The sequence below is a fragment of the Sminthopsis crassicaudata genome, chromosome 5, assembly GCF_048593235.1.
Source record: "Sminthopsis crassicaudata isolate SCR6 chromosome 5, ASM4859323v1, whole genome shotgun sequence".
NCBI classification, from domain to species: Eukaryota; Metazoa; Chordata; class Mammalia; order Dasyuromorphia; family Dasyuridae; genus Sminthopsis; species Sminthopsis crassicaudata.
Window position 1 is genome coordinate 98961263 of NC_133621.1, and position 26870 is coordinate 98988132.

The 26870-nt window shown below is 41.8% G+C and overlaps 1 protein-coding gene across 4 annotated transcripts in view; it reads right to left on the reverse strand.

Moving 5' to 3' along the window:
- Nucleotides 1-282: 282 nt before the first annotated feature.
- Nucleotides 283-26870, reverse strand: part of CLCN1 (chloride voltage-gated channel 1) — a 32790-nt gene continuing 6202 nt past the window's right edge. The window contains exons 2-23 of one of the 4 annotated variants that reach the window (XM_074267668.1): nucleotides 25914-26043; nucleotides 25301-25432; nucleotides 24800-24928; nucleotides 24421-24554; nucleotides 24125-24202; nucleotides 22883-22961; nucleotides 17513-17638; nucleotides 17109-17193; nucleotides 16812-16913; nucleotides 16309-16393; nucleotides 15904-16053; nucleotides 14986-15055; nucleotides 14667-14777; nucleotides 13271-13484; nucleotides 12149-12282; nucleotides 10769-11016; nucleotides 10182-10281; nucleotides 9829-9908; nucleotides 9579-9617; nucleotides 1603-1707; nucleotides 1319-1405; nucleotides 283-975 (exon numbers count right to left, since the gene is read on the reverse strand). In XM_074267668.1, coding sequence (XP_074123769.1) covers nucleotides 607-975; nucleotides 1319-1405; nucleotides 1603-1707; nucleotides 9579-9617; nucleotides 9829-9908; nucleotides 10182-10281; nucleotides 10769-11016; nucleotides 12149-12282; nucleotides 13271-13484; nucleotides 14667-14777; nucleotides 14986-15055; nucleotides 15904-16053; nucleotides 16309-16393; nucleotides 16812-16913; nucleotides 17109-17193; nucleotides 17513-17638; nucleotides 22883-22961; nucleotides 24125-24202; nucleotides 24421-24554; nucleotides 24800-24928; nucleotides 25301-25432; nucleotides 25914-26043 — 2787 coding nt within the window. In that variant the 3' untranslated portion in view covers nucleotides 283-606. Of the gene's footprint in view, nucleotides 976-1318; nucleotides 1406-1602; nucleotides 1708-9578; nucleotides 9618-9828; nucleotides 9909-10181; nucleotides 10282-10768; nucleotides 11017-12148; nucleotides 12286-13270; nucleotides 13485-14666; nucleotides 14778-14985; nucleotides 15056-15903; nucleotides 16054-16308; nucleotides 16394-16811; nucleotides 16914-17108; nucleotides 17194-17512; nucleotides 17639-22882; nucleotides 22962-23604; nucleotides 23987-24124; nucleotides 24203-24420; nucleotides 24555-24799; nucleotides 24929-25300; nucleotides 25433-25913; nucleotides 26044-26870 lie in introns of those variants that run through there. The other 3 variants (XM_074267666.1, XM_074267667.1, XM_074267669.1) reach the window with 3 other exon arrangements.

Consider the following 26870-nt stretch of genomic DNA (forward strand, 5'->3'; position numbering starts at 1 on the left):
CACCCAGTGTGATCTGCTCTGCACTCCCTTAGGGACAGTCTAGAAGGTCTCAGTAAATTGTCTATGTTACGCCTCCTTCTGCCTTGCTCCCCTGAAAGCTGCTTACTTCCCTCCTACTCTGTACCCCCTGCCAAGATCCGTGCTCTTTCTTTGCCCATCACAGAACATTTGCCATCTACATCCCATTCCTACTTGGATTCCAATGGGAAGGAGGTAGGATCAAGGGCAAAGAGAATGGGCAAAGAAAAGTGGGTACCCAGAAAGCACGAACAGATGGAAATCTGTAGTTTGTGGGTTTATTGAAGGATCCCAAAGGTGGCCCTTTCCCTCGTTTTCAACAAGGGCTTGAAAGAACTTTTACCATTCCAGGGCCCCTCAGCCTGGCCTCAAGGAACCTGAAGTATAGACAGATGTGGGGAGGGGGAACATGGGAAGATCTTGGCACCAAGACCACCCGGCCAGGACTCAGAGTGGGGGGAGATCATGGTTATTCCTTTACTAGGTTGTGATTCCTCCTTTAAGACTATTATATCTTCATTAGAGAACTCAGGGCCCTTCCTTAGGGGTATCCCTCCATTACAAATGGGGGGATTACTGGGTTAGGTGTCAAAGGGTCAGTTCATCCTCGTCTTCTTCATCGGTGGATCGAAGGCTGGGGCCTTGCAAAATGTCAGCCAGATCCTCCTCAGGCCCAGAGGTTCCCCCCAGCTCCAGCTCCTCTAGCTCCCCCTCTGCCAGAGGTGGGGACAGGGAGGTAGGGGGCACAGGGGAAGGTGATTCTGGAGTTTCAGGACAAGCTGGGACCATCTCCTCTACCTCACCACCCCCAGTGCTGTCTTCTGGAAGGTTCCAACCATCAGAGGGTGGGGGTGGACCCCCCGGGGTCTTTCGGGTAGTAGTAGTATTTCGGAAACTGGCAAGTGGGGGCCGCAGCTGGACTCCTGACTTGGTGTGACCCTCAATGGCTTTCTGTAACTAGGGAGGATATGAGAAAGAGAAAAGAAGATGAAAAATGGTGACAAGGAAAGGGAAATGTGAAGAAAAAAACCAACAATAACAGTTAAGATAGAGATCCACAGGGCAGAAATCAGGAGAGATAGCATTACGAGCAAATCACGGACAGGACTCCCAATCTCAGCACTGGAAGTGGGGGAGGTTCGGCTCACTGGGAAGGGATGGCAGAAAAAAAGGGGTGAATGTGCCCAAAGGAACTCAATGGAGCATAGGCACTTCATCTGTGGCCAGGAAACATGTGCTTCATGTCCCCCAACCTGGATTCTATATCTCAGCCCTTTTGGAAGGAGATGAGATATATTACCTCTTCCAAAGCCAGTACGCCCCGGAGTTTTCCCATGCTAGTCACATAGGCAAGATGGAGGCCAAGGAGTGAGAACAACGTGTGAGTCTGGGTGGAAGAATCAGAGAATTAGGGCCAAACTAATAGCATGGCAGCCCTCCACATCTCCCACCAAAAACTCAAAAGCTGCAACTGCTTTCCCAGTTTTCTCGGATCTCCCCCTCCCCTGCCAAATAGAATGGTTTGCCATTTTCAGAGAGGCCACATTAGGAACCAAGGAAAGAAGGGAGGTATTAGGGTTTAACTTTGTGCAGGGATGTTCGCTCCACCAGCTGGAAGGGAGAAGGGTCTATGCAGCAGTAATCAAAGCAGACAGGTTGGTTCAGCTGCTCCTGCTCCCAAGCCTCGATCTGGAGAGAGAGAGAAAGAATAGGTTAGGAAGTCACTATGGCAGTCAACTGGCCCCAACTCTCACTTCCACAGAGTTCCCTGATCTACCCCAGAAAAAGTCCTGGCCCCTGTGTCCAGTTTCCTTTCTCACACAATCATCACAAATTTGGTGTTATTTAAAATAAATAACATCAAATTTGATGTTATTTAAATTCTTTCAGCCCATTAAGACTCTCCAAAAACAAAAACAAAACCCTATCTTTTCTTCTTGCCTAGAGATAATTAGATGGTTCAGTAGATACAACACTGGGCCCAGAGCAAGGGAAACCTGAGTTCAAATCCATCTTCAGACATTTACTAGCTGGGTAACCCTGGTCAATTCATTTATCTATTTTCTTTAGCTTCTTCAACTATAAAATGGGGATAACAACACCATACAGTATTGTATAGCTCAAATGAGATATTTATAAAGGACCTAGCACTGTGCCTGGCACATAGTAGGTGCTTAATAGAATGCTGATTGTTTCTTCCCACCCATTACTTGAGAACTACCAAATAAAGTCCTCATACCTCTATCACTTTTTCTGCCTCTACAGAGTCTCTTTTTCATGGTGTGGTAGCCAAAAGAATGATGGTCTTGGAATCATAGGACCTAAATTTTAATTCTCTTTGCCACTTTCTAACTGCATAATTCTAAAACTTCTTTGGGTCTGTTTCCTATCTATAAAATGAGAAGTTTGGATGAGATGACCTCTAACGTCCCTTCTAATTCTAGATCCATGATCTGCAGGAAAACAACTAAATATGAGACTCTCAAGGATGTCTCCCTGAAACCAAGAAACCAAGTCCTCTCCTAAAATCTTAAGGACTGACACAGTGGCTCAGCCTTCATTCTAGCCCTGCGTTCTTATGTCTCTGACAGAAGCATCTGTGTATGTGTAACAGAAAGCTGTCAGTTGGGTTCTTCCTTATATGAGATAATCTATTATGGATCTGATTTATGTGAAACACAGCAGTGTGACATCATGGATAGTTCTGACTTTTGAGGAAAAATGGCCAGGGTATAAGTCTCATCTCAGACATATACTGGCTCTACAACCCAATCACTAAATGTCTTGGTGAATTTGGAAACTCTGTGTTTCCAGACTATATGTTACAGAACAGATACTGACCTACTTTGGTAAAGGGAGTTTTCTAAAACAAGGACACTGTAGGTTGGATATGTGTATGTGTTTTCCTATATACATATGTATAGAAGAAAATCAGAATGCAAATAGAGGAATATAAATATATAATGTATGCACATGTGTAGACATATGTATAAAAGAAAATTAGAATGTATATAGGAATATAAATATAAAATCATATATATGTGTGTATATACATGTATAAGATTAGAATGAATATAAATGTATATAAATAATGTATATATGTATGTATGTACATATGTATACACAAATTAGAATGTATATATATAAATATAAAATGTGGGTATGTCTATACAAACATACACACATATATAAAATATTATACACATATACCATACACACAGCCATTACTATTGATTACAGGTAAGGAATTCCTGAAGTTTGCTATCTACTATGTAAAATATGAGGTTTGCTCTAAACAACCTCTTTCAAGCTTCTGGGGATGCCCTCAATCTCTAGAATATGCAAGGATTTGTTCAGCAAGGCCTTGTTCACCATTCGCTCAGAAACCAGAATTTGAGAGTTGCAAGGGATCTCAGTGGCAATCTAATTCAACTCAAACACTAAATTCCATTCTAAATGTGCTCCAATACAATGTTACCCTATCTGTTTCCTTTGTGATTTAACAAGATTTATACTGTATCATTCTCTAAGTTTTCTTTTCCAACTGAAGAATTCTAGACTGGTGGTAGGTCCCCCTTGACAACTCCTGCTCCTAGTATGTCTGTCTTGCAGTGTGACAACCAAAAGTACATATGAGATTCCAGGTGCTAATTCAATACCCATCCATCATCAAACATTTGTAACATGAATTCTTATGTGCAAAGTGTTGTATCCTTATGCACCAGAAGTTTGGAGATGGCAGATGACCTACTGCCTTACATCCTAATGTTGTGCACCATGTGTTTTGTGGCACAGTGGAATCCCCCAAGGAAACATCCATGATTCCTTAAGAAGTTGCATTAAACAGCACCTTATAAATTTAAGGACAAGGCAGCACAGAATAGTCCAAACAGCATGAGAATTCAAAACAAATGACTTGGGGTTTAATCATTGCTCTGCCATTAGGTAACTGCATGACTTTGGGAAATTTAGTTGTGTTCAATTCTTTAGGGTTTTCTTGGAAGAGATACTAGAATGATTTGCTATTTCCTTCTCTTGGTCATTATACAAATAAAGAAATTGAGGCAGCATTAAGTATCTTGTGTCACACAGCTAGTAACTGTCTGAGGCTAGATTTGAACTTGGGAAAATGATTCTTCCTGACTCTAGAACTGGCACTTTATTCATTGGGCCACTTAGCTGTCCAGGAAGATAGAACTAAATATTTCTCAAAGATCCTTTTTTAGCTTTAACATCTTAGGTCTATATTTTTTTCCTCCTCCTCTAAGAAGCTTAATGTTCTTTGTAATTTTGATAGTTCTATGGATGTGGAAGCAGAAAGAACTTCAAATCCTGCCTTAGACATTATTGTGTGGCAAGTCATTTAAACTCTGTCTGCCTCAGTTTTCTCAGTTGTAAAATGAGATAACAATAGTACCTTCCTACCAGCATTGTTATGGAGATAAAATGAGATAGTATTTGAGTAGAAAGCAATTTTAAAACTTTAAAATAATATATAATGCTAGCCATCATTACTCCACATTCTTGGAGTTCTCTACATACTTAGCTGTCCAGATTAAGACATAAAATTGGCTACAGAACTAATCCCTGGTCATTTACGATAGATTCTTTCAAAATTCCTAAGTGGAAGTTATCCGGTGGTTTCTGTGATTTACCTGTGATCTTGCTTGCTAATTTTGTCAACTACTTGCTACTCAGTTTCTTCAACTTGACCCTTCAAGAACTACTTTGGTAATGGGACTCTCCCTATCACTGTCTTGAGGAAAATTTACTCCTTTAAGAATTCATTCTCTCTCTATTATATTCTGTTATCTCTTGGAAAACTTTCTGCATTATGAGCACTGAGCTGGCCCACATTATACCGGGCTTCTCTGGGGGAGGGTATTCAAAGGAAGGAAGGTAGTAGTGGAAACAAAGTATTTATTAAGCAGTCAGGCATTTTGCTAAGCACTTTATAAATATTATCACAAAGGGTTTGTTACTGAGTTTCTGAGCCATTTGAAAAGTCATTTATATTTGGGGCTACTGTTTTTCTAGTTTGGATCTGATGATGGATTCAAAGAGAGGTAATTCTAGATCTCACTTATATATTGGTACACCACTCCGCTTAAATAGGGAATCATTCTTCTCCTTGAGTTTATTCTTTAAGGGAAAACATTTCTTTCTAAATCCATGATTCAGTCCTCCCTCAAGCCAAACATTTGACATTTTGATCCTCAAAACTATTTATTATGGGCTTGTTTTTTAAACAACAGAATCCATGCTTCCTGTAGGTTACCTTTTTAAATTCTTTTCTATTTTTCTCAAGTGTCTGAATTTTATCATAATTCCTCTTTTTCCCACTAAACTGAATAATCAAGTGATAGATTTTTTAAAAAAATCATTCTGTCTCTCACCAGGATGTTGAATTCCATTGTGCTATTTATTATCACTCACCCACAGTTACCTCCTGCCCCAGTTCTTGTTCACTATTTAGGATCGAGTCCAATATATAAGTGGATTCTAGGACTACTTCTCCCTGTAAGCCATCATTTGTTTTGTCCAAAAGCCTCAGCTCACATCCCCTCCTGGTGAGGTGTTTCACCAGGCTTTGTTTGGTTAATTCAAGTCCCCCTTTATTATTTTCTGGCCTGATTTTTCAGCTCCATACAATATTAACTCTTTCTGAACTAAATAAAACAGGTTAGTCTAACTGGAAAGGCCACTAGTTTTTAGTCATAACATATTCTTTGAGTCACTGCTCCACACTTGCTAGTATTAATCTGGGCAAGTCAACTTAACATCTTTGAGCCTTAGTGGGCTTCATCTCTAAGGTAGAGGTAATATTATCTGCACCATCTACCCTTTGTCCATAAAACACTCTGTAAAACAAATGCTCTAATAATCTGTGTCTTGTAATCAGTCAAAAAGGTTTGAGAAAGCTAGGACAAAGTAAGAAAAATTAATTTGGAAGATAAATAGGGATAGGTTTCTAACTGGAGCTGAAAAAATGGCCATTATTTAAAAAAAAAAAAAAAAAAAAAAAAAAAAGCCTAGCAGTGAAAGTTTAGGATATAATTCTTTTTTTCAGTCAATTTATGATTATCAGTTTACCTATTTTCAAAGAGGTCTGGGTACCTGGTTGCCATTCTTATATTTTCAGTTACCTCATGGCTAAGCAATTGTATAATCGTTGAACTAAGTACCATACTGCTAGACAAATTTATTAATATGTAGGTGGGGCACATGAGCTTTCTCTGGACTTGCAAAATTACTTTCCTGGAAGCCATTCCAGGCTATGCCAAGCAAACTGGTGTTTGCTTTTGTTGCTTGGTATCAACAATGTGCACAGGGCCTGAAGTAGGGCCCTTGGGCAGCAGCTGCCCTACTAGTAGCATCCCAAATATTTCAAAAATGAGTTGTGCTAAGTGACAAGAAAGAATGGTGATGGTGGACAAGGTAAGAGAGTGAACAAAGAGCTGTGACTTCTTAGAGGCATTGATCCCGCCTGTCTATTCCTTTATCCAGCTACCCAAAAAATGATTTAATAGACTCCTAGAAACAGTTAGTGCTATAAATAGAAACTGAATTAATTGAATTTGCTGTAAGTACAGGGAATGATATGCAAGAATCTGGTCTTATGCCAACAGTGTGATTCCCTAATAGAAGATCCCATTACATAGACTGTCTATGAGCACTGCACTCACTACTTTTATTGCATCTTACAAAAAATAGTAGCTTTTGTTTTAGGATCTTCCCCTTAAGAGACAAGGCAACATCAAGTCTGAGAGATAAATGATCTGCTTTGGTCTATATTCCAATTACCCAAACTTTTCACATAGCCTGAACTTGAGAGTCAGAAGGCTATTTCCTAGCTATGTGGTTTTGGGAAAATCACTTAAACTCTCTAAACCTATTTTTCTTATCTGAAAAACAAGGGAGTTGGACCAGAAGATCTTTAATGTACTCTATGATACCTTCAAATCTAACATCCTCACAGGGTTATTATGAAGTACCAATGACATATGGAAAGTACTTTCTAAATCTTTATTGTAGAGGGCAACAGATACTGGGGAAACTCTGGGTGAGATATAAGACCCTTCAATCCAGAAGAAACCTGCTAACAATGTCTGGTTCAGCTCCCTTTCTCCGCTTAGGGTGTCTCATGCTTCCTAAGAAGTCAGGGGGCAGTGACAACCTGTGTTGTGATCGAAGCAGAGTGATAGCAGGTGAAAGAGTGATACCAGGTGGCAAACTACATAAAATAGTAAGTCGTTTATGTGGTCCCGCATGTACAGTATATAGTTAGCATATGTGCAGTGTGCTATGATTATGTAAGGATATTAAGGTATATAAAGCTGAGAGAATTTGGAATAAACAGACTCCACTAAGACCAAGGATTCGCACTGGTCCTGAGATCCTCCAGAGAGCTAGTCTGGAAAATATATTTTGGCACCCCAGCCTGGGGGCTCTAGAAAGCACACTACACTTTATGTGCTGTATAAATGCTAATCATTATTATTGTTATTCTTAACCTGTGACTTTGTGATTATTTCCTATCTTATCACAATTGTCCAACTTATTGGTTGGTCATTATGGCATGTCATTTGTCCATTTCAGTTTTCTGATCTTCTGTATTCATTAGTACTTCATTAAAAAAGGCATAGTACTAACAGTTGGCAAAGTTATGCTCCTATTATACTCTGCCCTATCAGGATACACCTATATTATTACTGTGTTCAGTTTGGGCATTCCATTGTAGGAAGATAATACTAGTAATGTTAACAGCTCACATTTATACATCACGTTAATTATTATTAACTCATTTGATCCTCCCAATAATGTAGGGATAGGTGCTTTTATTATGTCTATTTTGCTAATGAGAAAACTGAGTCTCAGAGTGATAAAGTGATGTATCCAAGCTCACATAGTTGGTAACTGTCTGAGGCAGGCTTTTAAATCCAGGTCTTCTTGACTCATGAGTCCAACTTTCTTATCCACTTTTCTTAATTGCCCCAAGAATAATAAAAACTAACATTGATATAGCTCTATAAGGTTTGCAAAGTATGTTACTTGAAGGATACTAAAAAGCTAGAGATCACTTAGCGGAAAGTGAACAGGAGTTCATGTGGTATGAGGATTAGTTGAAGGAATTGGGTTCTTTTAGCCAAGAGAAGAGAAACTTAGGGAGAACAAGGTAGCTGTCTTTGAATTTTTCAGTGAATTTCACCCATAAGAGACTAGGCCTGTTCTGCTTGGGTCCAATGTGGTAGGTTTCCCTTATTAAAAATCTAAAATAAAGTTGGGATGACTAATTATATTGCAGAAAGATTTTTTTGTTAAAGGTTTGGACTACATGACCTTTATGGATCATCTTAAAGCTGAGATTTAGTCATTCAGATTCTTTTCCACACCTTCAATAAGTTTTAGTTTAAACAGATTTTTTTGGTGTTTAAGTTAACATCTACAATCTGGCACCATTTGGGCCTAGGTAAGGTATATTTTGGTTAAAACTGTAGTTATGTGAGCTTGGATACATCACTTTACCACTCTTATTCAGGTCTCCCCCCAGACTGATCCCCTTTCCTTTCAGCTAGCCAGAATGAGTTTCTCATTGCCATTGCCATGAAAAGGATTGGGGGAAGAAAGGGAAGGGTCTGTGTTAATATGATCATCAGAGAGGGACTTAAGATGGACACTTTAATATTTATTTTGTAAGGAAAAGCAGTTAGGTCATAATTTTAACTCCCTCAGCTATGAAAGAGCAGTATGTTTATTCAAAAAAAAGGAGGGGGAAGTAGAGGTCAGAGTTGGTGACTTCTTAAGACCTAAATCCAATGATATGTGCTATGGTAATCCTGCCTTTACAAACAACTTATCTACATGTCTTTGTCTCTCTCATCTCCCCTTCAGATAATTCCCTGCCTTATGCGAATGGAATCTTGCCTCCTTTCTCCATTTTCCTGGCCCCCCAAACTAATACCTCACTTTTGCCTGCATAGGATTCTACATTTTCAAAGAAAAACCTTTCATGTCTTTTATCACCTTTGAGCTATACAATAAACCTTGAGAAATGCTAGAACATTTTTATTACTGTATATGTGTATTCATGTGTAAAAGTGGGGTTTTTTCTTTTTTTAAAACTGTAGTGAAAGCATTCCTGAAAATCACTCCCCAAGGATTACCTGAGGGATGAGTCACCAGAAAGATCTTGGGCGGCAGTGCACCAAGGCAGTCAGCCAGCCAAGCCTTGGGGCTCTCAAAAGACAACAAAGTAGGAAATTAGCCCTGGATCTGGGAGGCCTCTCTGGGCATTTAATATCATCAGAAGGACTTCCTATGGCCCCATAACAAATAAGGCAGATATTATTAGCTTTGTTTTAAATAAAAGAAAATCAAGTCACAGGAAAGTAAAATGGCTAATATCATTCAGATAGTGACAACCGAATCCAAAACACAAATCTCTTAATTCCCAGATTTTCCTTATCTTAATCATGTCTCCTACTTTACTCCTTATTTGTCACAAACAATTATTCCCCATATCCCTCATTGTCCAACTGATACTCACATCCCATACTTACCTCTTCAGGTGGCATGTTGTCCACTAAGTTGATGGGATCCTGAAAGAATTAAATTTGGGGTCACTGCTCCCTCTAGACCCAAAGGTAAGATAAGTGGTACCTCTCCCCACCTCCACATCGCAACACCCTTTTTCCTGAGAGACAATAACACTCCCCCCAAGTCTACCACCCCAACCCTCCTCGCCCCCCCCAAGGAGTTATTCTTATCCCTGAGATCCTCTCTCAGAATATCCCTCAGAGATTTTTTTACCTGAAATGTTCTCTTCTTGGTGTGGAAGCTATTTCCCAATAAGCAGCGAAGCAGGGATCGTAGGATGGGAAACCTTCGGCCTTAATAGAAGGGAGTCAGGTGGGCCAGAGCAGGAGGGAATAACTGATACTGTTTCTGGGGCTTCCTCCCTTAGGTCTTTCTAGACAATGCTTGCATATGGCTTTCTCTTAAAATCACTCCCTCCACTTTCTCAACTAAGAAAATTACTTCCCTTAGAACTTCCCTACATCACTGATAGCCACCCAGCATAATATTCCATCCCTCCTAGGGCAGGTGGAAGAGGTTGGAAGTAGCCATAAGAAGGCTGAGTTAAGAGATAAGCTGTTCCTTACTTGTAGCACCCCGCACTTCTGGTTGCAGCTTATGATGGGGCAAAGGCCCGTTGGGCTCCTCAGGGGGCAAAGGAGCAGTTAAAGGGTGAGGAGGAGGCAACTGTGAGAAACAACAGAATCAGTTCTAGCAAGGAGGCGTGCATGTACATGTACACACACACACACACAGCCCAGATGGATCCTAATCAGTCTATCCATGTTTATGCCTCATATACTCCCTCCGTCTTTCTTGTGTTGTCTGCACTCATACCTCTTGTCACCATCTCCAACCTAATCTTCTATGAATGTTAAGTGTCACAAATGCCTGTCTTCCAGATCCTAGCTGTAGAGAACCCTTATGAGGCTTGAGCCTCTGGTCTCTTAGGTATCAACTTCACTCTGTTTCTGTCTCTCTCTCTTTCTCACTGTGTCTCTCTCTCTTGTGTCTTCCTCCACCCTCCAATTACCCTTTCTCTGGTTGCCATGTCCCCTCACTTCCAGAAAAAGGAGGAAAAAAACCCCAATCCCATCTGCTTGTCTCTGCACACTGGCTTCCCTTTGTCACCCTCATCTCCCTGCTTTTCCCCGTGTCTCTCTAGCTTTGTCACCTCTGTCCTTCCAGTGATATCATCTTCCTCATCCTCATCCACAAAGGCAAAGGACTGTGGCCGGCCCTGTGATAGAGGGCTCTGGGAGAATTCCTGACCCGCCTGCTTCACCTGCCCATTGAAGGGCAGTTCTGCCAACTTCCTTGCCATCTCTTGAGCTTCCCGCAATCTTCGCTCAGGGCTCAAATGGCGATGAAGAAGGGATTGAAGCTCCGATCGCTCCACTGAGCCCAGCAAAATCATCGAGTCTAGGGGAGAATCATGATCCAAAAGTTCAGCAATGTTAAGTTATGAGCCAAGGAGGCCCAGAAGTTACTCTTGTGAGCTGTTATGTCCCTTCCCTTCTTAAGGAAAAAAAAAACAATAACAACCCAGTTCCAATATTTTTTCTGATTGATCTCGTCTGATTCCAGTGCATGCTACAGTGGAAAATGAAACTAATTTGGATAGAAAAGAAGGTCTTTGAATCATGGCTCTGCTACTTGAGTACCTCTCTGAGCCTCAATTTGCACTTTACTCTCATTTTTAGTTGATATAAAATGTCTATATATCTTGAAAGTTGATGTTCATGGTCTATAAACAATATATACGACTACAACATTAATAAAAAGAAAGCCCACAAAATAATCAAAATTTAACGTAAAATTGCACAGAACAAGCATAGCCCCCAAAGAATAAACATGAGAAAACACTCTCCATTTCTTTGCAGAGGGAAAAAAAAATCCACAGGTACAGTATATTGAATATTTCTTCAGACTTTTGTTGATTGAGTTTGCTGATTTTTTTTTTACTCTCTTTTAAAAAAATGGAATAAAGTATTTTTGTTATATTGTCTGGGAAGAAGGAGGTACTGGGAAAAATTCTGGTGATGTAAAGAACAAAATATATTGATTATTTTTTTTAAATAATAAAGTTGGATCACAAATGTGAAGTCACCAAACAATAAAATCCATTAGAAGACACTATAAGTTCAGACTTTGGGAAGACAACAGAACTATGCTATGTTTCAGAATTCTAGAAGCTCTAGAGCTAGTCCAAACCCCTCATTTTATAACTGAGGAACTTAATCCCAAAGATCTTAAATATCTTGCCTAATGTCAGGGAGCAAGTGACAAAGCTGGGATTTGTATGAACCTAGGCCCTCTGAAGTAAAATTCAGAAATCTTTCTACTGTGTAACACTGACAGTCTTGGTATTGCCCTCTTGTGTTTTTATCCTAACTTAATTTTTCTCCCTAAAGTTGGGGAGTTCTCCTCATCAGTTGAGGAATTCTTCAAGGGGAAAAGGACACATCTCTTCCAGCATAAGAAGTGTTCTCTGAGGGTGTCCTCCCAGCCCAGTTCTTCCTTTGGGAATATGCCTCTTTCCTTTTCCACTAACCTTTGGAGTCTACTAATGGTAAGGTCTTGACTGTAGTGGCCTGAAGCAGCGCTCGCAAATCCCGGTAAGTGCAAGAGGCTGAAACAAATTTCACCTCACGTACCATAATGTCCTCAACGAAGAGTGTGTATTTGCTGCTAAAGAAGAAAGCATAATGAGTGAGCTCTGTGGTCCCATCTGCCAGGTTCCATGCCTAGTCTACCAAACACCTTTCCTAACATTATCTCTTCCCCTCCTCCAAAGAAGTTTACCATCACAAGAGTATAAGTGCACTCTTCTCTGAAATAATAAAACCAGGAATCAGCTCAACAAATAGGAAGAAATAGCACTAGGATGTACCTGATCACAGCTCTCACCTTCCCTAAGTCCGGTACATGTGTATGTAGGCTCTGGAGCAGTCTGAGCCAAAGACCAAGACTAACTAATTAACAGTGGAACAGCTGGGTGGCATGGTGGGCCTAGAGTCAGGAAGATCTGAGCTCAAATCCAGTCTCACATAGCAGCTGTGTGACTCTGGACAAGTCACTAACCCTGTTTCCCTGTTTCTTCATGTGTAAAATGAGCTGGAGAAGGCAATGGCGTACTCCATTAACTTTGCCAAGAAAACTCCAAACGGAGTGACAGAAGGTCAGACACAGCTGAAGTAACTGAACAGCAAAAATAGACAAGGATCATGTGCATCACAATGATAACACAAGGGAAGAAAGCCTCTGGACCAAACATCAGGGTCCCCATAGTCACTGTACTTTCAAGCATCAACTGCCTGAACTCTCCCCATTGATTGGTGCTGTGCATTTCTTCCTACCATCATATACAGGCTGACCTCCTTCCTATTGAACCAGTTTTCATAAAATAGTGAAGCTGCCACTCTTCTCAGCTGTTCTTAGCAACTCCAAAATCCTGATGAAGCTACTCTTAGGAATCTTTGCAGAACACCAGGAACTGACTATATTTTTTTCTGCCTCTGCACCCCCCCATTGTTCCATTTCCCCAATGATAACGAAATCATTTTCTCTGTACTAGACCTAATCTAATACCAATCAAGACAAATCACACAGGAAGGATTCTTCACCTTCTCTCTGTTTCCCCCTTCCCCTCCCACCCCTCCTTATTCTTCCTGACCTGAGTTGGTTCCAGCCTAGATCAGGCAAATATGGCAGCTTCTTGACCTGGATGATGCTGTCATAGAGTGAGGGCTGCAGACTCTGGGCTACCATGTTGGCTAGGATCACAGCCACCATCATGGGTAGGATGTGGGCAATCTGGCCAGTCAGCTCAAAGCAAATTACTGCTGTGGAAACCGTGTGAGACACTGCACCAGTAAGTGCTGCTGCCCCTGGATTAGGAATACAGAGTTGTGCTATGCTGGTCAGTGCTGTCCAACTCTAGGAAGAATATGACATTAGTCCTCCCTTCTGACTCTCTCAGTAGGAAAAGAAATAAAATGGGTCATTTGGAGGACACAAGGAGTATCCCGCCAGCATAGGACACTAAAGAAGATATGAAAGAAGACATTGATAGGGGGAGAGAGAATGATACAAAGGAAGGAGGAAGATATGTTAAGGGTCATCACTGCAGATAAGCCAGGGGCTTATGAGGGACTAGCCCAGAGAGGGGCAAAAGAGGGGTGAATATGGTTACTATGAAGGCCACAGTAGCTAGTATTTGTATTCCTGAGGGAGGCCTGGACTTGGGCATTTTGAAAGATGGGTATTAAAGCTCTGGAAATTGCATGGCTTTGATGAAACAGAGAATTTTTAGCAAATGGGAATTTTCATAGTATCATGAATTATGAAAACTGCTGATTATTTAGTCTAATCCACTTCTTTCTTCCTCCCCTTCATTTTATATATGAGGAAACTGAAGCCCAGAAAATTTAACAAGTGGTAGGCTGGGATAGTGAAAAAAACACTAAATTTAATCAGAAGATCAGAATTCAAATTCCAGCTCAGCTTTTTCCTGCCTTTGTGAGTCACTCAATTTCTTTTGACTTTGCATGTGCAAAAAGGAGGGGCTGAATTGGATGATCACTAAGGTTATGTCTCACCCTAAATCTATAACTGGTATGATCATGATAAGTAGCAGAACTGAAACTTGAATTCTGATCTCCTGACTCTAGAGGTCTAGGTTTCTACTGGGGAGTGGGGGAGGCAGGAAGAGAAGAAAGGGAAGAAGTCCCACTGATAAAAATGTATCACCATGGCTTAGAGGATAAAATTATTTGGGAAATCTCACCAAAGATGGCATAGGGGGACTTTAGAAAAGTCTCACTAATGACAGTGAAGTCTCTGGGTTAGATGAACAAAGGAGACATGTGGAGAATGTCTCCCTTATTAGGACACAATCCCCAAGTTTGAGGAGCTGGAGAATTATTGTTCAATAATAGTTACTGGATGAGGAGAGTGGAGGCGTTTAATTGCTAATGACACAGCCCTTGGGTTTAGTTTAGAGTATTTGATTGTGTGTGGAGGTGGAGGTAGGGAAAGCAGGGGAGGAAAGAGAGAGTGAAGAGTCTTACCAATTACTGCATAGCCCCCAGGAAGAATCTTATAGATGATTCCATCAAATAAGATCCCATCAGGGAAGATCATGGCCATGATTTCTCCTACCAGTCGCCCAAATGCTGCCCCTGGGTGAGAGATGGAATGGGTAATTGAGAGACAGAATATTAGAGTCCTTCTAGGAGACCCCAAACCCCTACCTACCCCTTAGATTCCCAGAATCAAGCCAACCCCTCCTCAGAGCCCAAAAGCTCAACCCTATTCCCAGAACCGCAAAACCAAGTTTTCCATCGCTTTCCCAGAACCCCAAACTCCTGCAGCCCTTTAAGCACTCACCCAGAACAAACACAGGCATGAAGCCCCCACAGGGGATTGGCATAGTAGTGGCCACAATGGACATCCAGAACTGGGTCAGATAGAGATATCAGAGCAGGGAGAGGGTGGTTTCCTCCCCCAGTGCTGAGACAGTTTTTTCCCTGGATCCAGCCTGCCAGTTTCCCCCTTTCCTTCTCCTAAATGCCCTTCCATTCTTAGTACTCACAATTACTCTCTAAATTCTCAGGAAATTAATATGTTCACATTTCTACCTCCACTACATATTTTGGAGGATAGGGGAGCAAGAAAACATATTTCTAGATTAGGAACTCCTGAAAAATCTGCTCCCTATTTCTGTATTTTCCTTCATTTCTCAGCCTCCCTTTCCTGATCTAACCCTATGTTGCCCATCAGGAAGTTCTTCCTAGTATCTAACCATATTTCTCTTAGTGAAAGTAACTTTATTTCCTACAATCAATCAGGAATGGGACTGGGAGAAGGCATAAGACAACCAGAATTCTTTTTCCTTTCCCATAGTCCTAAGACTAACCTTAGTGCTTGTATCCTTTAAACCCAGAATACTCATTACAGACAAGCTGCTTGAAACTTTTGGGTCTACCTTGTTCAGACTTGTTCTACACTTCATAAAATATACTCTTAAGTCTAAGGGATGAATAATTTGAATGACTTTGTGAAAAATAATATAATCAACTTAGATTTGATATGGTCATGTGCTAAGCAGCAAAGTGTACTCCACAGTTTGCCTACGTGTCAACAAGGGCAGCAAAGTTATTATCCTTGATACCTTTTTGCCTTTTTGGGAAGGTGGGAGTAGATCTACCATTCTTCAGCCTGTCCCTACTCCTATACCTCTGGGGATCCAGGCTGGGTTGAGGGTTGGGTGATTAGGGGGGGGTTACAAGAACAAAGGAATGATACCTTCATGATAAAGAAGAGGAAGATGACTATGATGACGCTGACCTGGGGGTGGATCCAAACAGCTGAGCGACCCAGGTTCTGGGGGTCACCTGCATGTTTCACCCATGTGTAGTTGTCAAACAAGGTACTGATGGCTTCTCGGGGCATAAGCTATTAATAAAGGGAAGAATTATATGAAACAAGTGGTCTCTAAAAAGTCAGCCCTTTCATCTGGAAAAACCCCATTTCCTCCCAGGGATCTAATCCATTCTTACTCAGGATCAAGGCAAGACTCTTCCCATGGGCAGTGACTGGAATGAGTGTTCAAGAACCCCCTGGGAAAAGGAATAGTTATATCCTGAGCCCCTAAACCTGAGCTTTGCCTGACTGACTTTAAAGTTTCTCCCCAGTTTCCCCATAGCTGACCTCTCCAGCCATGAACTGGCCCATGCCGGGGGGGAAGGTAAATGAAGCAATGATGAAAGTGACAATCCCTGGGTACAGTAGGCGGCTGCAAAGGAAACAGAACTGGCAGTTGCCCCCAACCCAGCCCCCTCCCAAGATCCCATTCCTCCATCTTATCCTAAGCTATAGAATTTAGCATTGGGATGGTATGGGTTACAAATGGAAAAGACTGGCCATCATAATTCCCCAACCAAAGAGTTCTCTACACTCCAAAATGACTGCTTTCAAAAGGGACAGAGGCTATACAGGAACTGGGTTGGGGATGGGAGAAATGTCTCTTAGTTCTGCCTCTCTTCCCTCCTCCCTCCTTCCCTCATTCCTAAATATCAAGTTCCTTTCTGGATAGAAATCTAAGTCCTGCTGTGGAGGGGCAAAATGCCCTTCAGAGATGTTGAAGGAGTGGCTTCTAGTGAGCAGAAAGCGAGCATGGTTAGAAGGTGAGCCTTTAGAGAGCAGTGACTCACTGCTTAGCAAGGAACTGACTGAGAGCCTTATGCCTTCGGACTCCCAGCATAACCTGTCGATGCAGATAGACAAACACAGCACCCAAGAACCCACAGCAGATCCTGGAAGGAGACATGAAATTAGGAAGATGCAACCTGACTTAGAGGACCAAAGGATCAAAACCCCAGCCTCCAAAGGGAAGAAAGCATCAGACTTCCTTCTCAAGGTCCTCCCCACAAGGCCTTCCCCTGCCTCCTCCTAAGCCAAGTCCTTCACCAACTCCCTCTTCACTCCCTCGCCTACTTAGCCATACTGACCCAATGATGGCAAAAGCAGGAAGCTCTTGTAGGTCAAAAGGAAAATCCATTCGGAAGTTGGTTCTGAACAGGGCTGTGATAGTAACTGTAGGGGAACAGGGAGAGGGAGAGATGATACAAAAACTCAACTGACAGGAAGATACTCAGTGTCTGGGATATTAAGATACTTCCTAACTCCTTTATGCCTCCTTTACACTGTAACACACAGACCCTTGTCTCCCCTTCTCATCACCTTTCTTTCCTTTAAGTCCTAAATTTATGAGTTTTGTTCTTTCCCCCTTTCATAACCAACATATTTGTCCCACTTATAAGTCTCACAAGACTCCCCTGACCATCCCATTGTCAGCATCTTTATTCTATATACTACCCCCACAGACCTGCTACCCTTCCCTCATCCCCATTACCAGCATCTTTGTTCCACACTGCCAGGACACGGAAGACAAAGGCACTGAATGTAGCAGCAAAGAATCCTCTCCAGTAATTCCGGACAGCAAAATAGGTGGAAGTAACTTCAATGCTAAATAGCACTCCTATTGAGTTATAGGGAACAGTGTCAGCCCAGATCAAAATGATCTAAGAACCTCAACCCAGAGCCCAAAGGGTTTTCTGCTGTAAATGTGCATATTGAAGGAGGAGAGAGCAGCAGCCTCTCTGAACCTTGGGGTTTTAAGCATAATATCAAACCCTGCTGAAATTCTACAAATCATTCTGTGGTGGTACTACCCAAAATACAGGACTAGAGTAAGCAGAATATGGAGGTTACAGCAGTTGTGGGTCCCATTCTTCAACACTCAGGAAAGATGGAAGTCAGGTATACAGTATAGCCATGACTACATTAAAGTACTAGAAGCCACTCACTCATTTAGAAGTATCCAATACTTTCTTCCGAAATTCAGTTACATTTTCCATATTACATTTCTCAGGAAAATGTCCTACTTATGCTCCTGAATGTAATGGGGATGGTAAGGAGGAAAAAAATGGTCCTTGTGAGGGAATGAGAATTTTCTCAACCAATCTCTTTCCTTCCTGCAATCTTGGGCTTGCCATGTTGGTCTGAGAGAAAACTTCTAGATAAACTCTCTAGTGAATCGGTAAGGTTCTTTGGGATACATACAAGCCCTGAATAGAATTATAAAGCCAGAGTTCCAAAATTATAAGGATTCTACTAAAGACAGCCACTAGGCACAAGACTCAAAGTACCATGGGGACAACTGTCTAGGGCAGAAATTTGATGGAAATGATTAGGAAGCTCCTTCTTTTTTATATAAACATGAAAGGCATTTTATTTAAGATGACAAGAGAGTGAAAGTTCCAGATTTTGAAAAAATAAAATTAAAAAAATTTGATGGAGAGGAATTGAAAGGAGGGGAAAAAGAGAACAGGTGGAGGGAAGAGGGAAGGGGAGGAAAGAGAAGAGGAAGGAGTGGAAAGACAATAAGAAGGGTGGAGAAGAAGAATAGGGAATGGAATGAGAAAACATTTCAAGAATTAGCTGAAAAAGCTCTTTGGCAGGGAAGTCCAGGGTCAAAGGAGTATGGGAGAGGTGAATACCAAGAGACAAGCCCATGCCTGTTCCAAAAAGAGGTGGGGCTCACAGGAGCCCCTAACAGGATTATCTAATCCCAGTTTAGTTATCTAATCCCAGATTAGGAATACTACCCAGAGTGAGACGGGAACAAAACGCAAACAAAACACAATGGTTGGTAGGGAAAATATAAGAGATGCTGACATAAGATACAATTTACAGAAGCTATGACAGGATTTTTAAAAAATTCTATAAATGGAAAAGATGAAAGAAGATGCTGGCCCTTGATGACATGAACTGAGAGCAAACTCATAATAGAGACACCAAAGAAGCCTTTTTAATGTTTATTTTTCTTTTTAACTTCATCTTTATCAAAACTGTGAATTGAGGCCCTAGACAAACAGGATGGGTAGAAAACACGACTAGCTCTAGAAAAATTTATGATTCGGAAGGCAAAGTCTGAAAGAGGCAGACAATGTAGTATGCTTGGTCAACTTTAAAGCACTTCAGAAATAGAAAGTACCAAGCATCCTGCTTTTCACTCTTTATACTGGTAACTAGTGCCCAACTAGCAACTCCCCACAGTTTCTACTTGGCCTACTTTTTTCAAGTAACAGATTATTTTTTGACTGTTCATTTTTCTTTACTCCCCCTGCCCACCTCCTTCTATCTCACCAAATACTCTTTAGTCTACCTGGCTTTGACAGTTGACAACTAGCTAATAAATAATTTTTTTGTGAAGAGAATAGAATCTTTATGTATTACCCCTTTTCAAATAGCATAATAGGATTTTAACAAAACAATCTGGTACTGTGGAACAATTATTAGAATCTGAGTCATTGAAATGGGATCCACAATCAAATCTTGGCTCTGTTGTTTACTTATCTCTGGGATTGTGAGTGAATTGTTTTTTGCTCAAGTTTCCCTCTCTTGGCTTCAGTTTCCATATTATAATTTCCAGACAGGTCAGTGGTCTGCCATAGTATAGATGACAATTTGTATGGCATAGTAGACAGGACATTGGACTTTAAAGTCAGGAAGGAGCTAATCTGAAATCCTGCCTCTGACACTTGTTAAATTCTGTGGCTATGGGAAGTGTCTTAGCCTCCCTAGGCCTCAGTTTCCTTATCTGCTAAAAGAAAGGATTGAACTAGATAGTAACAGGGATTTCTTCCAGGGCAAAATTTCCTAAGATACTAAGACATCTAATCATGGTGGAAGCCTTTTTCCCCAGTGCATCTAGTGATAGAATGGTGCTCTTGAGAAATCAAGCAAAGCAAATTCCTCTTTCCTTTACTAGCACTAGAGGATAGTTCACTTTTGATAGTCCAATTGTAAATTGACTGATTCTTTTGATCATGTTTGGCCGACAAGTCACCTTGGATGACATCTTTTTCTTCACTTTACTTCCAGGACATTTCTGTTGTTAGTCATTGTGTCCTTTCAAGACATGAAAGCTAAGTTTAATATTAGTCTAAACTGATTATAATTAGAAATGAGCTCCCAAAACATAACATATAGGAATTGGTTTGGGAATCACATACCATTTGGGATTATCTGACTACTACTTTACACCTTTATCTAAGAACTCAAGAGAAGGCATATCTATTGTGTGTAGGGTGTGTGTGTGTGTGTGTGTGTGTGTGAGTGTGTGTTTGTGTTCTAAATCTGATTATTTTTTCTTCTTATAGTATTAGTGATGTCATTTATATTTGTGCTCATTCTAGGGCTATGAGGCACCTTAGCGTGCTTTTCAAAGTTGACAGTTGGATGCCTCCAATATCCTATGCTAGGAATAGCTTGCTGCAGTCTGTGTCTCCCTATGGGCTGGGTCTTTGCCATGTACTAATCTACAGGAGGGAAAAGAACATTCCTTGCTCATTCCAGTGGGGGAAGGAAGAAAGAGGGAGGGATCCTTATGCTGAAATTAAGACTTCTTGTTTAAAAGGCAAATCTCATCATTTCATACAATTACTACAACATTATAACAACAAACCAACAAACTCCATTCCAACAATATTCTTTTGGCCCAGTAGATAACTATAAATGAATAAAGGCTCATGTAGAGATAATAGAAGGCAGATTTTAAAGGATTTAGGGAAATTCAGATTCACTGACAGACACTAATGACTACAAAGACTGAAACTGACAGCAGAAATGCAAACAGAACCTTAATTAATGAATTTATGTCCCCTGGATATTAAACAATTCTTTTTAGTATAGAGTTTTGGTTTTAGGATGACAAAGTTGATTTAATAATTATTTATTAAGGCCAATCATGGACAAAGCACTATGAGGAGCAACTTGGTTAGATGGAGAAACACAGTTTTGGAGTGAAGATCTGGATTTACCTTTGATACACATTGGCTGTGAGGCCCTGGGCTAGTCATTTACCATCTCCAGGCCTTCCAGACAACTCTTTAGGACCAAAAATTGCAGTGTCAGATTTGCATTGCCAGAGAGATTTTTCATGAAGCAAGTTCCCTACACTGATAAGATCCTAAGCCTGAACCAGGGAAAAAAATATACAAAATTCTCCCTAGACTTTGGGAGGGTCATACAGCTACATGGCACATATCTTTGTACTTGCTTGGTGTTTCACATCCTATTCCCACATGAACCTTTATTCATTCTTTAATATTGTATCCAGTGGGGCTAAAGAATATTTTTTAATTAGAATTATCATAGAATAATTACATTATCTACAGATATATGTATGGACACACAAACACATACATATTTGTCATTCTCTTTAAGCTTTTGTCTTTAGCATTCCTCTCCTGATCCAGGTCACCTTAGCCATCTTAACCTTGTGAAAACTGGCTCCTTGATTGAAAGCATTGATTTCATTTGCATAATGGAAAAGATGCCTCATACTGCTGACATTTTAGATGTAGAATGTGAGAGCTGGAAGGGACCTTAGAGATTCACTTAGCCCAATGCCTTATCCTCAGGGAATATGTATCTTTTTTTTTTCCTCCACTGTTTTGTCCCTCCAATTTGCTATTGTTTTATCACTGTTTTGCAGACTTGTGCTCTCTTCTTAAAAATTTACAAGTCAAAATCTTACTGAAAAGAGTGATTTTCCAAAGAAATGTTCAGTCTGATAAAGGCTATCTTCTCTATCCATGAGCATGACTTTGGTCAATCTGAGTTCTACTAAGTGTGTATACTGGGCAAGCTTGTACAAGTGCTTTTATTTCTTTCTCTAGGCCTCATTGATTAGTCTGTTAGTCGCTATTAAAAAATACGTGAATGAAACTGCTTGCCTAATAGATGAGGAGCAAGCTAAGCTCAGCTCTGGAACTCCCAAGCAGTTACCTTTCATTCTTCATCTAAGATGACTCAATCATTTAAGCAAAGACCACCTGAATTTCTAAATTTTGAAAAGATAATGCAAAACAATTTGTGAGCTTCCAGTAAAGGGGCTAAGTTACTTGGTCCAGTCCTGGCATCCCAATACAATTGCTTGCTGTCTGGGGAAGCCAGAGTATAATTCTGGGTAGGAACATATCATTTGGGACTGTTCCTCTTCTTGCCCATAAGTCCAAATATTATTTTTTCAAAAGTAGGGCAGGAAAATCTAGCTTCCTCTCTGAGTATGACTACTGAAAACTTTCAGAGAAGGAAAAGAAATATATAGACAAGAACCAAAGAAACCAGCGTCTATATTTGAAAATAAGAAAGGATGATGACTCTGAGTACCTGAGAAGAACCTATTGGAACAATGCATTTCTGGTTCTGTATGTTTAAGAGTTGATAAAGAGGCTGATGACCAGCTGTTTTTCCCTGGCTAGTGAAGACAAAACAGGATTTATACTGCAGCAAAGAGGAATTGAGGTTAGGTAGAAAGAGGAACTTCCTGTTAGCAAGAGAGTATGAGTCAGACTGGCAAATTTCTCTAGAGGATAAGCAATATGATAGCAGGCCTAAGAATAATTATTATGGTTAGAAGCAGGGGGTTGGAATTGTTGATTTTTAAAGGGCAGCAGGGGTAGGGGACTAAAGGGGAACTAGGACAGGGGACTTCACAGGAATAATGTGTGTGGAATCTTTCTTCTTGCCAGCATCTAGTATGGACACACACTACGTATTACATACATACACACCCTATATGTCTTATATACATACTTACAACTCCCCCCCCCCCAAGAAACACACATAATTTCCTAACACTGGTGGTAACAGAAGAAGGGAAAGGAAGTTGGAAACCGGTTAGAGAGAGAATAGTAAGTCAGCAATCACTTGCCTCCAAGTGGCGTCCCAAAGCAACAGCCGACTCCCACGGCACAGCCCACCGTCAGGATATCAGCGTAATAGTATGGCTGCTACTGGGGAAGAGACAGGTGAAAGGACCGATAGGAGAGATGAGAAAGATGGACAAACAGACAGAGACAGAAAAACACCGTTTGGTGAGGAACAGGGCAGAGAGAGGCCTGAGTCATGGGGCTGAAGTTGGTTATCAATCTCCTCCATCAGTCCTCATGACTCTTGGAACCTTACAGCCATAAGGTGACAGGAAGAAACCTCTCCTAGCATATCACCAGAAATAAGAAAAGATGTAACAGTTCAGAAAGCCTAGACAAAGTAGTCAATCCGTGATTACCAGCACCTCCCGCTAGGTTCACCCAAAGAAATCCGGTCCAGCCAGATCAGCAATAGACATTAGAGAGATACAGGGAGTGACTTCGGATGGGGTGAACACCCTCGGGGTTATGAGAAATAGGAAGCAACTTCACAATGCCCCTCAGGAAACTCTCCTTGGCTGGAAGTGCTGACACTTGGCTGGAGGTCCACGGTTATTCCTTCAATGGCTAACCCTTGCTCTTACCTATCTCCTGCTATGGAGATCAAGGCCTTCAGTACATCATCCTCTGTGCCTCACCCTAAAGCTACACCCCTTACTCCCCCCTCCCCCACCAAATCTTGCTCAAGCAATGCAATCAGGGTAAGGGAGGAAGTAAAACTTGCCTCCAATGGGGGCCGCAAAGCAGCATCCCACGCCTACTGCACAGGCTGACACCAGGAGATCAAGCTGCCCAGGCACGGTCTGCAACAGAGAAGCAGGCAGGAGAGGGCAGGAGAGGGGAGAAGGACCAACAATGGGGAGGGTCCGCAACTGGGTGGCATTGGCACAGGAGGGAAACAGGGTGGGGCTGTGATAGGGCAGCATAAGGGAGGAAGGGGAAGAAAAGGGGATTGTTGGGGAGTGACATGGCATGGGGTCACAAGGAGAGAGAACAGGCATGGGGACAGGCACAGACTAGGGCACAGGAAGGTTATAATGGTTCAAAGGGCCATGAATTCTGAGGGTAAGGCCTGGGTTAGTGCAGTGCCTCTCCCTCCCCCCAATACCCCACCTAGCATCATGGCCAGCTCAGAGCAAAGGCAATGCTTCCCTCTCCCCCTCCCCTATATTTATCTGGTGCCATTATAGCAGCTAGCCCTTTCCCAAGCTGGCCTCTTCCTCATTCTCCCCCCCAGTCCTTACCTCATACACGCCACAGAACATAGACATGAACTTGCTTAGGACAGCAGCACAGATACTGGCAATGTGCACAAATGGGCCCTAAGGGGAAAATCATGAAGCAAAGGGAAGGAGAAAGAGGTCCAGAGGTTAATGGTGGACAATATCTAGTGCCAAAAATTCCACTCTCAGCTTGTTCCCTATGTTTCTTATTATACCTCAAGTCCTCATGATACCTCAACCTCCAGTTAGGTCCTTTTTGCCTCCCTCACCCATTCACACTCTTCCTTTGTTCTCACCCCACCATCAATTGTGCCTACCTCTTTGCCCACAGGGATGCCGCTTCCTAAACCAGCAGTCAGTGCAATGACCTTGGCCACAAAGGCCTTGAGAGTGAGATATTCCTTCAACACTACCCCACGAAGAATGGTCTTCATCTCAGGGATTCCAGACCCTACACATGGAGAGTGACCACTAAGACAAGCTGGCCCCAAGATCCAGGGGGCTTGTGCTAGCCAGAAGAGAGGAATAGGGGAAGGAGTCTAGTCAAGAGGGACCAGGGAGTCAATGGTAGATCAGGGAGACTGGGGAATGAGCTTGAGGAAAGGGGAGAAGCAAGAGCTCTTATTAATGGCTTACAGACCAAGGCAGTGAAATTTTTGGAAGAGCTGAAATAAAAGTCTGATGGGAAGGTCTTACCAACGGCCTGTGGGGAAATGAGCTGGCAAAAGAGGGCACTGAAGAGGATGAGGGTGAGGGGGAATGAGACCCAGGCCAGGAACTGAAGGGCGAGGTTGGGCTTCATCTGGTAGTACGTCCATTTGTAGGCTGGGGAGGCAGAGACAGGCAGTCAGATATGGAAAACAGACAAATAAACATAGATTGATAAACAAAAAGGGAACCACACCTTGAGAGATACTGACATGGAAAAGATTTCAGGGATTTAAAGGGACAAGAGAGAGCAGTGCTAGACCCTCAACTTATGATAGAAGCTTCCTCACCCATGATATTAATCTGTCTTGGATCAGAGACCCAAAAAGCATAGAAAATTAGAGCTCTTAGAATCATCTTGCCCCCTTCAAATATGGAGAGGGAATGGGAAGAATGGGAAAATCCCAGAAAGAGATTAAGGATCCAGGGACTGGGAACTGAAAGACTTGAGGGTCAGATTCTAAAATGTGGTCAAGGGGTCTGACATACCCTGCAGACTCTTGGCACTGACATAGTCCATACTCCAGCTAACCAGTGCCATGACTAATCCCAGCAATACCAGGAAGATCCAGTCCTCTCCCAACTTCCTTCGCATGATTTGTCCCATTCGATGGGCACAGTCTGAGGGAAAGGAAGATCAAGGTAGATCAGCTTCAAATAGTCACCTGGGAGAGTTCCAAAGATCCCTCCTATGCTTTGCCTTCAGTGTCATTCTCTCTTTTTGATGCTACAGATATCTTATTGGTGATGCAGTGAAGTCAGGAAAACCTGAAGTCAACTCTTCCCCGGACCCTTACAACCTGTGTGAGTTCAGTTATGTTGCTTAGTCTCTATTTGCCTCAGTTTCCACAACTGCAAAGTGAGGATAATAGCACTTACTTCGCAGGATTATTGGGAAAGCCCCAGATAATGATCATAAAAATATAAAGATATAATGGTTATAAAGCACTTATCACAGTGGAACACATAGGAGACCCTATATAAATGTTAGGTATTATGGGGAAAGCTCTGAATGTTCTATCAAGAAATCTAGATTCTAAAGCTGGTTATGATGCTCTTGCCCCTGATTTCTGTTCCTCTATTGATCCTCAGTCCTTACTACCTTGGCATTTGGAATGGTGATCTTCCTCACTGCTGTCTATGGCAGAGCTGGGGGCCTTCTGATTGGAACCTGCCATGTTCTTTTCCTTGCCAGAGAAATCCAAGGGTTGTTCAGGGTGGTAGCCATAGATCTAGATAGGAGAAGAAAGAAGCCAATTAGTTTCTGCTCTTCACCATAGAAAACAGAAAGTGAGTGTATACATTCCTTCGAGCTTTGGTCCTCACAGCAATCCTGGGGGTCTACATAATAATCCATTTGGTTGAAGGCCAGCAGGATGATTGTGGCAGGAATTAGAACTAAGGAGAGCCACAAAATAGTTCAGATAATGGCAACGCTCATCCAACTCTGGTTATCCTTTCTCCCGCCAGTATCTATCATGGACATTGATAGGGAGCCACCCAGTGGTCCACAGGCAGTCTTCATAATGCTGAATTTAGGGTGGTCCCCAATTAGTTTAGTGCTCAAGCTTGAATTGAGCTCTATTACTGATACACTAGCAGAGTAACAGCAGCTGCACAAATCTTCCCTGAATTGGACTTAGCTGCCCTTCCCTATCTGTTCAGGTTCTTCTTTCCCTTTCCCATCTTATCCTCGGAAGGGAGATTAAAAAGAGAGAGAGAGAGAGAGAGAGAGAGAGAGAGAGAGAGAGAGAGAGAGAGAGAGAGAGAGAGAGAGAGAGAGAGAGAGAGAGAGGGTTTATAATAGACCAGAAAAATCTATAGCAAGCAAGAGGTCAAGCAATGTTTGGGGGGCTATCCTTGAATTTGGTGCTCAAGTAGTCGTATAGAGAATTTTCTTGGTTCTGTAACCTGCTCCTAAGCCCCCCCCACACACACACTCTAGCACCCACCAAAACAAAACAACTCACATTATTATATATAGAAGCAAGTGAGAAGCCCACTCACCACAAGAAAATCAGGAATTATCTGGGCTTCATAAAATCCCTTCTCCCTACCC